The sequence below is a fragment of the Gadus chalcogrammus genome, chromosome 2 (genome assembly GCF_026213295.1).
Source record: "Gadus chalcogrammus isolate NIFS_2021 chromosome 2, NIFS_Gcha_1.0, whole genome shotgun sequence".
Classification (NCBI taxonomy): Eukaryota; Metazoa; Chordata; class Actinopteri; order Gadiformes; family Gadidae; genus Gadus; species Gadus chalcogrammus.
In genome coordinates, this window is record NC_079413.1 from 2345111 (window position 1) to 2357880 (window position 12770).

Sequence of the window (12770 nt, forward strand, 5' to 3'; positions counted from 1 at the left end):
ATGTTTGGCCGTGCCGCTATTGATTCTAGTCGTAGGACACTGCAGGGGAATGTTAATCTTTGTTTCTCTCCAATAACCGAGGGAGGGAGGATGTAAGCTACCTACACTTAAGAATAGCAATGTTTTGTTTTTCCATCGCCGTTTCGATTCTCAGAGCTAAATAAAAAGATCACGTCAGGACAGTGTGACTGCAGAGTCGATCGTAAACAAAGAGACGTCGCAGCTTTGTCTAGTGTGAGAAGGACAACGGATGATTAGCAGGCTAGCTAGCTCTGAGTGCTGGTGATTAAGCCTTGTTCTTCAAGCACACAACGGGAGTTCATCATTTCCGCATCATGCTATTCTTGATATTGATACCATACTCAGCAATTGCTGGGTTAATCCATTCCCTGTGTACAACAGAGATAGCTAGGATAAGATGCTACACAATGCTAAGTACTATTTCGAAGTGCAACGACGTGCATACAGTAAGTGCATATATTAAGTGCCAGGAGGTACAACATAGAATAAGTGTGTACATAAAGTGCCAGGATCTACATCCTTCATATGTGCATAAGAGGGGTTGGGGGGGTTCCATGCTCTCCTTTAGGTCCTCACTGGCCTGAAGCCCTCTCTGTTCTTGACAATCAGTGTACAATCACAGTTTACTCCTCCACTGCTTCACGTAGGGCTGCACTGCATGTACAGAACTGTCTGTGTTTCACGCCCACCCTGTACACTAAGATGCATTCAGTCGTAGCATTGTAACGTATGTTATACATTTTTGAGGTAGCATGGGATCATGTTGAGGTATTTTCAGACAAGGCGTCTCCTCTCTCCACGTACAGAATGGCATGCATAATGTTATGAGAGGGAGACGGCCATGGTACGTCTCAGAAGCGCCAGAGCAACCTTTGTGTGATTACCGAGCGATCTTATCCGCCCCGGATGAATGTTTGCAAGCTGCTCCGTTTCTTGTCAAAGAAGAGTGATTCGTGATGATTCATTGTTTTGTGTAACGGGATGTTTGAAGATTTCCTTTTGATTGTGATTGTCAACAAACAGGACAGCGAAATAGCTACTGCAATAAATAATAGGAAATATAACATTTCCAGCTGGCGCAAAAGATAAGCATATGAGCAGGACATTTAAAGTGAACATGTCAGATTATTCATTTTTGAAATTCACCTTTACATTTTAATAACCAATTTAATATCATTTTTGACCCATCCTAATCTCGACATGAAATTTTCTCTGGAAAGACTTGTTGGTGACGAGGTGATAAAGCTGTCAGAGTATAGGATCTTGTTGTTCTACCGCTGGGCTGGGTCCAGCGTCTAGGCCAGACTTTCAACCAGACGCTCAGTATAAGCTATCGTCCGTTTATACCGATGAAAAGGGTGACATGCTTTCAAATCAAATGCAAATCAGATTTTTTTTCCAGTAGAGCCTTAGTAGTAGTATGATTTCAGCTCATGTTTAATTCATGTGGAGTACTTTCTCTACTGGGCCAGAGCAATCTCCTTTCACCAACTACAAAATGGATTCCGAAAAAATCAACGATTTCCCAGAGGAAACAGCTGGGCCGAGGGACCCCCCCCCCCATTGAGTCGCCCCGCCGGCCCTAGCCTATTTACCTCACATATGACAACATAATCATGTGATCTTGTTGCGTTTCAACTTAAGAAGCTCGTTTTCCCTTTTTTTACAGTTCTCAGGCAAGCTCCATGCCCGTATTGTATGGGGAACCATTTTGAATTTGTTGAGCGAAGAAATGATCACGGCAGACAACAAATAATAATTTTTAAATGTCGAATTTAATCCACGAGTACCTTGTATTCCTCCTCAGTGACACAACCTCTGTGATCTCCAAGCGATATAAATGTTAAATTGTTGTTGGTTAAAGGTATGTATAAACAACACTAAATTGATGTTGTCCAAATTACATGTATAATTATGCCACGAAAACGTGACGCACAAAAATAAATCCTTTCTTGTTTCACAGTCTCATAACAGGACTTGGAATCTAGCACTCAACAGGGAATCAAGGACAACTCTAAGGATTTTCACTTCCCTTTGAGATACGTAAGAGGAAATGGCCCTTCTTTGTGTAGTCTCTCCAATGCAGCTGCCATTCTCTCTGTCTGAATGTGAAACTTGTTTGCTTTCAGTTTGATACGTCAGAATGTGCCCGCCGGTGTACATGGCCTTGCGCTCTTGCAAATGTTTCAAAGATCCACAATATAGAAAATAGTATGAAATAGACCAGATGCATGTGTTGTGCTTGTGTATTCATAAGCACACCAAAAAACCCTTTTTCTATACCTCCATCCTACCTCATACCTTTTAAATTGCATTCCCTGGTTAAGAAAATCTTTCAAAAGGACGTCTTTTGAGGTCCTTGTGGGATTTGATGTAAATGTCCCGATAGACCTTCTTCCTTCACCCAACTAAACCTGATCTTATTTTAAATGGTAAAGGGACTGCATTTATAGAGCGCTTTTCTAACCAGTGGCCGGTTAGAGACCTTTACAATACTGCGTAACATTCACACATTATTGCACACATTCACACATCAACGGCGATGTCAGCCATTGAAGACGACAGCCAGCTCGTCAGTTAGGGTGAGGCGTCTTGCTCAGGGACACCTCAAGACCCTGCCATGAGGAGCCAGGGATCGAACAAGCAACCTATCGGTTACAAGCCAACCCGCTCCACCTCCTGTGCCACATGCCGCCCATTATAGCATCCGACAGTTCGTCATAATAAACCAGCCAAGTGCAACCCGGAATAATGTAATTCCAGTTTCTAAAAGACGATTCAACTGTTAGCCTTTCATTCCCCTTCGTTCCACAGGTCTCTGAGAACTTGTGGGGACAACTGAAGCGTACACAAACACCCACACAACACAATGTTTGGCACACATTGGGTAGTAAACCGGATCACGGTAGCGTGCATTGTTTCTGCGCCGTGCTTGTGAACTTGTGAGCGGGTTGGTGGACTGGAGCCCTGTCTAATCCAGACAGCGCCTCTGACTAATGGACCCAGCTCATGCAAATAGCTTTCTGGATTGATCGTGCTAATGGTGTCATTAAGCAGCGCCGTAGCGTCCACCACTGCTGTATCTCGGTCCCCTTCCTGAAGGTGGATAGCGGCGTTGGTAAATCTTTCTTTGTGGGCCGTAGACGACAGAAAAGTTGTCTTATTTAACTTTGATTCAAACACTGGCTGTTTTTTTTCTTCTGAGCTTGAAAGTTGACAGCTCACATTTGACCTTATGTATTGCACAGAAGCCGGTATTAGTTATATAGATATATATTTATAAATGTATATATGGATATATTTCATTAGGTACACAAATCCCCTTATGTTAAAGGGTATATTCTGGCTTGGTTAGCTTTAAGTGTATGTATTTTGTACCTCAATGGTCTTGAGGTTACAGCTGGTGCCCGGATATCATGTTAGATCTGGTCCCTGAAGTCACCACTGAGCTAAGACAGCTCCTGGCTCAGCTATAGAACCATGACAGTAGAAAAATAATTAAAACTATAGGGATTTTACCACCACCAAGTTCGAACAAAGCATCGGGTAACTTCTCCTGGTTTCAGACCAGCCGAAATGTTTGTTTCTCCTTCACTGTCGACACAGTGAGCAGAAGCAGGCTATAACGTGAATGTTTGTTTCTCCTTCACTGTCGACGCAGTGAGCAGAAGCAGGCCATAACGTGAATGTTTGTTTCTCCTTCACTGTCGACCCAGTGAGCAGAAGCAGGCCATAACGTGAAGGCTCACCTGGTCGTTCTGGTGTTGTTCATTTTCTCACCTTAAACAAAGGTTGCAAGTATTTAGAACTAGGCTGTCAAAACACCTTGAAGCATAAGAAGCATACAGTGTCTGTGAGCAAACCAAGGGTCAGAGACTCGTTTTTGACTGCGGTTCAGTCCGATTTGGGCTGAAAACATTTTAACGACAGCCAGCCTGGAGGCCCATTTATAATTCACTAAAAACAGAATCAATTTCTAGTGGAATGGTCGATAGAAAAATTGGGTTGCATCAGAGGAACAGCACGTTATTTAAGTTCCAAATGTAGTGTGACTGGGGTGTGGAGGTGAATTTGTACCGCTCCCAATCTCCCATGTCTTCCTCCCTGGTAGAAGCTGTGGATATCAGTCCCCAAAATATAGTCAGTGGAACTAAACAAGGACCCCAATATGGGTCCCAAGGTGGCGAGTCAGGGGGTGTGTTCACAGGAGAGGGAGCCACAGGTCCACTGAGATGACACCACACTGACGGTTGGAGGACGGTTCGATTGGGGCCGTCTCTATGAGCCTCCCGTCCCGCTGAATAAACAGGACACTGAAAGTGACCGTTGTTTCGTTATCTGCCAAAGTTCTTACAAAAGAAGTCTGCCTTTTTGCATTCCACCACCAGGGGAACCAGCATGTTTACACTACTACCTGGAACAGAACCCTGGAGCCCAGTGAAACCATTTGCAGTTCTTTACAGCACACGCTTGGCCAATACCTTTACCTTCACCTGCTTTATATTTTCCCTGAGATACCTGAGATACATCCCCTCTCAGAAATATCGTACATTTTCTTATATTATCCCATACCATGCCCCGGTTGCCAGTCTCCGTGTCAGCTGACAGGTCTCTGTTTCTTGGGCTGACAGGTTTGCACCCTGGACGGTTTGGTTGATGAGGCCTTATATGCCCGTCCATGTAGCCGTCCATTCCCTAGCAGCCGCAGCACAGCCCCCAGGCCCTGCCTGTGAAGGTTGGACGCTCTGACTGACACGTGATGGACGGCCTGGTCCTATAGGCCCTGCTCTGGGTCACAGTGGATCTAATGAGCCACCCGTACTAACCTCTTGTTCCTGACCACACACCAGGAAGGGTTTCTCTGGGAATGACACACTCTTGGACAGGCCATGCAAGTCGGGATCAGTGGGGGATATCATAGGAGACACTGTTTAACAAAGGTGTACACGAGAGGATACACCAGTACTTGGGGAGGATTTAAATCGTGGATTTAAAATTGGTATCGTTGAATACAGATAAGGCTTCCTGGATTTATTTGCAATCATACATTGTCCATTTTATTAAATGAATCGAAAACTACAAGTACAAACTACAAGGGACTTGTTGCGACATGGAACGCATTAGCTTAGTATTTAAGCCTCCGTTCAGGGTGTTGAAAGCGCGGTGGCTGGAGCGGTTGTAATCTGTACCGTCTGCACCCACATAAAGCCTCCTATTCATCCATAGCGACCGCAGCCAACCACGCAGAGCCCCTCTGATGTCCGTTTATACACCATATTTTACACCATTTATCCATGTTTTTTATTATAATATTTTAACTCCTTCACAAAAGACAGCAGGGAAATGCAGAGGTGGCATATGGGCACATTAACATATACATATAGATGTGTGTGTTAGTATGGATTTATGTCTGTATATATATTAGATGTGTTATAATATTTTATTTAAAATATGTTTAAAAGGCTTCTAAAGTTTCTAAAAGCCAAACTAGAGCTGAGTCAACTCTAAAGCAGGAATGAAATCAGCACATATGCCAACAACATCAGTCTACCTAGTTCTTAACGTCTGACAAGTCTGACACTTTTGGATTCTGTAAGCTTGATTTGCTGTCTGTCTGAAACGGTACGGAGAAAAAAACGAGCCGTTCAGTCAGATTCTAACTTTTCTCATGAATTTAAAGGCATTTTTCATATCGGGTATGATTGATTTGCACCGTGACTGAGGTCGAATCCCCCCTGCTCCACTCCCCTGCCCTACCATTACCCTAACCCTTACCCTAGCCCTAACCCTTACACTATTCCTTACCCTCCCCCTCACCCTCACCCTAACCCCTGAATCAGCTATGGCTGTGCAGTTCAGAGGATGGGAATGGTACGTGCTGCGCACCAATTAAACAGCAGTCCACTTCGTGTTTTGCTCTGGTAGTTCCCCCCCCCTGATGCTCTCCGTAGCCGAGTGCACATGAACCGTACGGAAGAACACGTCTTCAAGTGGACCCTGGCTCGGTCCTCTGGTCCGCGTTCCGCTACGGTACACAGTGTTCCCATCATTGCGTGGTGTGGAAGCTCTGCACATGCGATGTGCACGTGTGCGTTTGATGAAGACAAGTCGACCCATTGTGAGCAGCCATCCCATAACCTAACTCCATGCAAGTCTCCCGGTGAGGCTCGGTTGGTTTGTGCTTCGGCAGTTCGGAGAGGCATTCAGCCGTTTAGTCTGAAGACTGCTGGCTTAGGTTTTGTTTCACAGTTACAGGAAGGGTCCATTGTGCCAACGAGGCAAAAGAGAGGAGGTAATGTAATTGAATATGATATTCAGGGGGCACGCAACATCTCTAATTAATCATGGACTCACCCCGCTGATTGCGATTGGGATGTGTGCAGCCTTTGAGCTGTTGTTACACTGACCGCTCTGCTGGTCTGAAGCCCTCACCATGGCTCTGAGCTAATTATTCAGTCTGTGGATTCTTCTGTACAAGGATGCCTCTGATGCCGGCTGTAGGCTGGGTGTGTGCACCTCTCGAATAGGTATTAGGGTGTGTGTGTGTTTTGGTTTTGTGTGTGTCGGTGCGTTTTGTATTATGTTGTGTGTGTGTGTGTTTTGTATTGTGTGTGTGTGTGTGTGTGTTTTGTATTATGTTGTGTGTGTGTGTGTGTGTGTTTTGTATTATGTTGTGTGTGTGTGTGTGTGTGTGTGTTTTGTATTATGTTGTGTGTGTGTGTGTGTTTTGTATTATGTTGTGTGTGTGTGTGTGTTTTGTATTATGTTGTGTGTGTGTTTGTGTGTGTGTGTTTGTATGTCCTTGACATTTTTATGTTCCTGATATGTTGTGTTAGGTGTTAGCGGACACAAAGGTAGTTTAGCTTTTAACAGCCAGGATTCTGTTGGACCTGACGCGTACACACACACGCACACACACGCACACAAACACTGACACACCAACACACACCCACAAAGACACGCGCACGCTTGTTTGGTTTAATGTGTGTTTACGTTAATGCAGCGTGACAGAGTGAACAGTGTCTTAAGGCTCACGAGTCGGCTCGGGTTTGCATTGCGGGATGAAACTAGCCCACGGTGTTTCTCTCACGTATCTGAAGAGGGATTCAGAGCGGGCTGCCATGGAGCCAGGCATGTTTTAACTTCCTTACAACGAGACAGAAGAGCCGGTCCGTGAAACAACAGAGGGCGGCCGAGCCAGGCGAAGGTCAGGAGGCTCCGTCTCTCTGTCTTTGTACTCGTTACAGAAACACTTTCATCCTAATGCAAGGCAGCACTTTGTGGAAGCGGCCTTCGGAGACGATGTTTTATCTCTTTCAATTTGAGCATTTTAGCATTTTGCGTCCAAAATGAGGAAAGGAATGGAAAGATTTGAATCAACGAATCAGAAGACAAATATGTTCATTCCCTCTCGTAGATGAAAGTAAAACTTTCTTCCTAAGATCTGTATAGGGAGGAAGAATGGGGAGTTTTACCCTCCCCAATTTAAATGCAAATGAGCGGATTTAAAAATGTAATGCACACTGTTATCGAGATAAGCCTTTTGAGTGAACATGGGCTTTTTAACTACGTACTCAGACTGAGTGGGATCAGACGTGATCTGATCCGATTTTTGGGCTCTCCCTCTGGCAATCGTTGGCATGTATATTTTCTTACTGATTCTCCTATGGGCACGTTTGCATTCAGGCTGTCAAGATGTGATTCCTGTTATTTTGACTTTAAATCAAATGCATAACTTGGCAGTTTAGTTTGTCTCGTATGATAGAACGCTGTGAAAAGTCATAATGCGACAATCAGTCTTGTGATTGTTAGTGAAGATCACCACAACCTTCTCTCACACCATTATCTAAATGGCTTTACCGTTGAGGACAATGCATTAACAATGCAAAAGGCATATTCAAAGAATCTAATTTGTATTCAATACCACCCCCTACCTGCACACACGCACACACACACACACCAACACACCAACACACACACACACAGAAGTTGGGGAAGCCTCGTGGGGTGGCAGTAGCAGCGGATGCACAGCGGGGGGCGGGGGTTCGGCGGTCGGCTCTGTGTGCGCACGTGAGAGAGGGTGAACCAGGCTCACCCTCCTCGGTGGCTGGCTGGCTGTACACACAGATCCTCCGCACGGGGGTGGGGGAGAGACGAGAGACACGCCGGGAGGACAAGCTGTCTGACGACCAGGGCACAGAGAGCGAGAGACGGGCAGAGTTAATCCCAAGCTGCCTACGCAGAGGGGAGGAGACGGATCACCGCGGGGAGAGAGGAGAGAGCAACTCATTCAGAGCCGGGAACGCACGGGAACGCAGCCCCTGAGCCGGGCGAGGAAGGCAGAGCGAGGGAGAGAACACGTTGAGCCCGCGGCACAGAGAGAGGGAGAGAGAGAGAGAGAGGGAGAGAGAGCGGCGGAGCGTGCGCTAAGTGGAGAGCAGAAGGTGGAGAGGGACGGGGACGGGGCGGGGAAGTCCTGGCGGAGGGTGGAGTCAGCGGCATTTTGATTGACACCCTGCAAAGTGGCGACGGGGGGGGGGGCGGAGCATCATCGAAAGTTGATGTCGGAGAGGAGGATGTTTATTTTTAGAAAGGACCGAAGCGATGGATAAAGAAGCACCATGAGGTAGTGAGGACGTGCGTCGCAGCAGCGAGGAGAGACAACTGTAACACACACAAGAGGCAGAAGGAGAGACCGGTTTGAGGAGAGCAGGAGGACAGCAGGCGACGGAGGAGAGACTGCCCCTCCTGCGGGGTCCGGTGAGACGCGACCACTGAGAGTGTGTACCTTCCCCGGCGCGCACCGGCGCACTCCTCTCCGTGGGCAGAGCGGCGCGCTCTCTCTGCGCATGTGACCGTGGACGCGGGCCAAGTGAGCCGCTGATCGGGAGAGCGTGAGGGGGGTGGGGAGGATTGTGTCTGGCTGCTCTCGCGGGAGACCTCCGCCAGTCGCTGCTCAGCGTAGAGGGAGAGAGGAAGGAGGAGGAGAAGGCAGGAGAGGGACTCGCAGAGCGATTTGAAGAGGCGGAAAGTGAGCACAGCAACGGCGTGAGACCACGGCGATCAAGCTAAATGTCCCCGGACTTAATGACTGTGGAGCTGATTGTTTGGAACGGCCGCCGTGTCGCAGGGCTTGGAACGATGATCAGAGCCTGAGAGAGCGACTGAAGAGCCAAGAGAGACAGCCTGACTCAGGAGGGGGGACTCCAGGGAGACGGGGGAGACGAGCTCTGTTCTTGACTCGCTGCTCTTTAATGTGTGTGGGTTTTTCTTCTTAACACACATTTTACTTTATTTCCATGTCTCTAGTGTCTGTGACGTTTTCCGCTGCTGTGTGTTCTGGCTCCTTGTCTCACTTTCCCCGATCCTGTCCCCCTCCCTCTCGCTCTCGCTCTCCTCCTTGGGCTTCAGCCCGGTCCGTCTAATCCGCTCTGGTCCGCTGTCTCCGCGGAGGACTGTGGAGTCACTCACAGCCAGGGAACAACCTTGCTCGGAGCACTATCGCAAGGGGGCTGACTACCCTGCCGACTGGGGAGGTTTTTGAGTTATCTGAGGACGAGTGTGAAGAACGGATAGTAAGGAGAGAGAGAGACCGACTAATGAGCAGGCAAGGGTGAAATCAGTGCCAAAAAAAGAAACCAACGCCAGAATCAGAGACTTTGTTTCCCGCCCACCGGCGAGTCTGTGCCAGTTCTCAAGACGCCTGCGATTTGAGGGGAACCACGAGGCAGACAACGGGCATCCTGTAGTGGATTACAGCATTGGGGATTCTGGTTACCCTGGAGCCACATGTGGAGCCCAGCCCCTGAGGCCTGGCATGGAAACGAGGCCCTGTCGGCAGCTATAGGAGTGCTGTGGGCAGCCATGGCCATGGACGGCCTCTGCCTCAAGCGGGGTTCCCCTGCCGCAGTGATCAGGAAGGACCGCCGGCCACGTCCGGCCAAGCCCAGCCTGGCCCAGATAACCTCCACCCTGCTGTCCAGGACACGCCTGCACGGCCTCCGGCACGTGTGCGTCCCGGGGGGGTCGATGGGCCGCCGGGCCTTCTGGATGCTGGCCATGTGCACCTCCATGGGCCTGCTGCTGTCCTGGTCCTCCAACCGCCTGCTGCACTGGCTGTCCTTCCCCACCCACACCCGCATGCACACGGAGTGGGCCAAGGAGCTGGCCTTCCCCACGGTCACCATCTGCAACAACAACCCCATCCGGCTCTACAAGCTCACCAAGAGCGACCTGTACTTTGCGGGCCACTGGCTGGGTCTGCTGCTGGCCAACCGGACAGTGAGGCCCATGATCCTGGACCTGCTCCAGGAGGACCGACAGTCGTGGTTTAAGAAGCTCTCGGACTTCAGGCTGTTTCTACCGCCCAGGAACTTTGAAGGCACCAACTTGGAGTTTATGGATCGCCTGAGCCACCAGCTCGACGAGATGCTGCTCTCCTGCAAGTACCGAGGGGAGTCCTGCGGCGCACACAACTTCACCTCCGTAAGTCCACGCGTGTGTTTAGTAGGCTCCCCTCTGGGTCAGCCGTGTTGATTCGACCGGGCCTCAGCGGTCACCTCCTGCTTATCTGCACCGCATCGATCTCCAATGTGTGGCAGGGAGGTGGTGGGCTACGGACATGTTGTGATTGTATAACATGGTTTGTTTAACGGTGCTACACACCTCAGGGTGTTTTGCTGTGTGTTAGAAAGGGGCTCTGAGAATAGTGCATGTTTTTGTTGTACTTGCCGCTGTTGCTAAACTGGCAGACTGTTTGTTAAAGAAGAATAGGCTGGAATGATGACGAGGGTCATGGTCGGTTGCATGACTCTGAAGAGGATATGCGTAATCATATTGTGGTAACATGCTATGTAGTGTGCTTTTCGTGGCCTCGATGTAGGCAGTGCTGAAGATAAACCACAGATAAATCTCTGATCTTGCTTTTCTGCTTCTACCCATGTTTTCTTTGGATCCTGATGAGACTCAGGTCCCCCAGATGCCTCTGGTTTGTGTCTCAGCCCTCCCCTTGGTGTTTCTGGACCACATGTTTTCTCTGCTGCTGTGAGGCAAAGCATGAGACTGTCTTTGAAACTAAATTTTTTAAGGGATTTGGGGTCTTTCATTTTTAGTCACTTTGTTGTCTTAACGTTGGCGTCAGAGTGGCGGGATGCAGAACACGATGCCGTGGCAGGCTTTGGTAATGAGGGTGTGAAACGAGGCCAGTGTTTGAGAACCGTATTTGTCAGGGCTTGCTGAAAAACTGATTTTGTTTTTTTTAAGCAATGCCTTTGTGCATATTTTATCCATGAGTCCATGGGTTTAAGTGTTACGCCATAAGCGTAAGCCTCGTGGATCTCCTAAATGGCTTCGAGGAGAGGGAAATTATCTACAATCTTCAACAATTTGAGCGTCACAGTGAGTTTGGAAGAACATTGAAACTCAAGCTCCGTTTATGAAACCACTTAGCAAAAGGACTTCAAACTCATCACAGATCATTGCAACAGTTCTGATTTGGCATGAGCGTTGTTTACTGACAATGTCAACAGGAGCAGCTTCAGTCTTATGAACTAATTATCTTATTGTCAGCTTGACTTTTCTAAATGCAATAAAGCCAATATTGTGCTATAATAGAGCTTGTTGTACAACAAAATTGATTTGAGACTACTAAATTAATTAACTCAATTAATTCTGAAGACGTGTGTGTGTCTTTCCCTCTCACTCTTACTCACTCACTCACTCACTCACTCTCTCACTCTTTCTCTCTCTCTCTCTCTCTCTCTCTCTCTCTCTCTCTCTCTCTCTCTCTCTCTCTGGGAGAAGGAAGGTTGGCCCTCCATCATGTAAATTAAGAGCTTAATCACAAACATGCCAGCTTCCATTATTTACATTTTTTGGACAAGGTTTTGGTTAACACACACAGAGGCAGATTAGTTTGAATCCGAGGGATTTAATTTGGCTCAGAATAAACAGGGGATCGTGAATTGCTTGGCTTTATGTCTCGTGGGTCTGGACTTTTTTGCAAAATCATGTTTTTTTTTCCTTTCTGCCATCAAATGCGTTTTCATCCGACTTCAAGTTCTCTACTATCTAATGCTGAGTAATTTCCGAATTGACACTGTGTCCTGCTCAACGCAGCCATACATTCTCCCAAAATTATACAATATGTTGTGATCAGAGCTTTTCACAACTGTGGAACTGTGTGTACTTTAAAGGGTGAAAAAAACGATAACTTCTGTGGAAAATACACCAATTATTTCCAAGAAGAAGAGTGATTGCGGTGTTGAAAAGTGTGGAAGTGGTCTGAATAATCGATTCAATTGACAAGAATCTGATGCAATTCTACTCAAGGACCCCTTGAAATAACAATTCCAATCGTTGTTGTGGGGCCTGCTGCTTGTGTTACTGAACAATCCTCTGTGCTGGGTTATATTGGGCAGAATCACACTGATAATCCAATAAATAGTTTCCCTTGCCAAACTCTATGATTCTGCTTAGTCCAAATCCTTGGGGGGAGTGGGCGAAGGAGAGATAATATAATTCAGCAACATATTGGTTCACAGGGATCATAGGAGCAGAAGAGAGACTCATAAACACACCTACAAACACAATGGTTAGGCAGAGACGCTCTCTAAAATAACATTCATCTTTATTTATGAAGCAATTTTCCAAATCCTCATTACAGAGTTCTTAACAAAGACAACAAGTCAGCAGCCAAAATCAAAAGTCTCTACTCACAACTGTGTGTATGTGCAAGTGTCTACAACACT

General features: G+C 47.3%; 1 protein-coding gene across 7 annotated transcripts in view; it reads left to right on the forward strand.

Annotated features, from left to right (window-relative positions):
* Positions 1-12770, forward strand: part of asic2 (acid-sensing (proton-gated) ion channel 2) — a 266561-nt gene that overhangs the window by 168392 nt on the left and 85399 nt on the right. The window contains exon 1 of one of the 7 annotated variants that reach the window (XM_056612063.1): positions 8983-10506. The exons of the other annotated variants lie outside the window; for them this stretch is intronic. Within the exon in view, the coding sequence (XP_056468038.1) occupies positions 9811-10506 (696 nt within the window). The 5' untranslated portion in view covers positions 8983-9810. Of the gene's footprint in view, positions 1-8982; positions 10507-12770 lie in introns of those variants that run through there. 7 annotated transcript variants of the gene reach the window in all.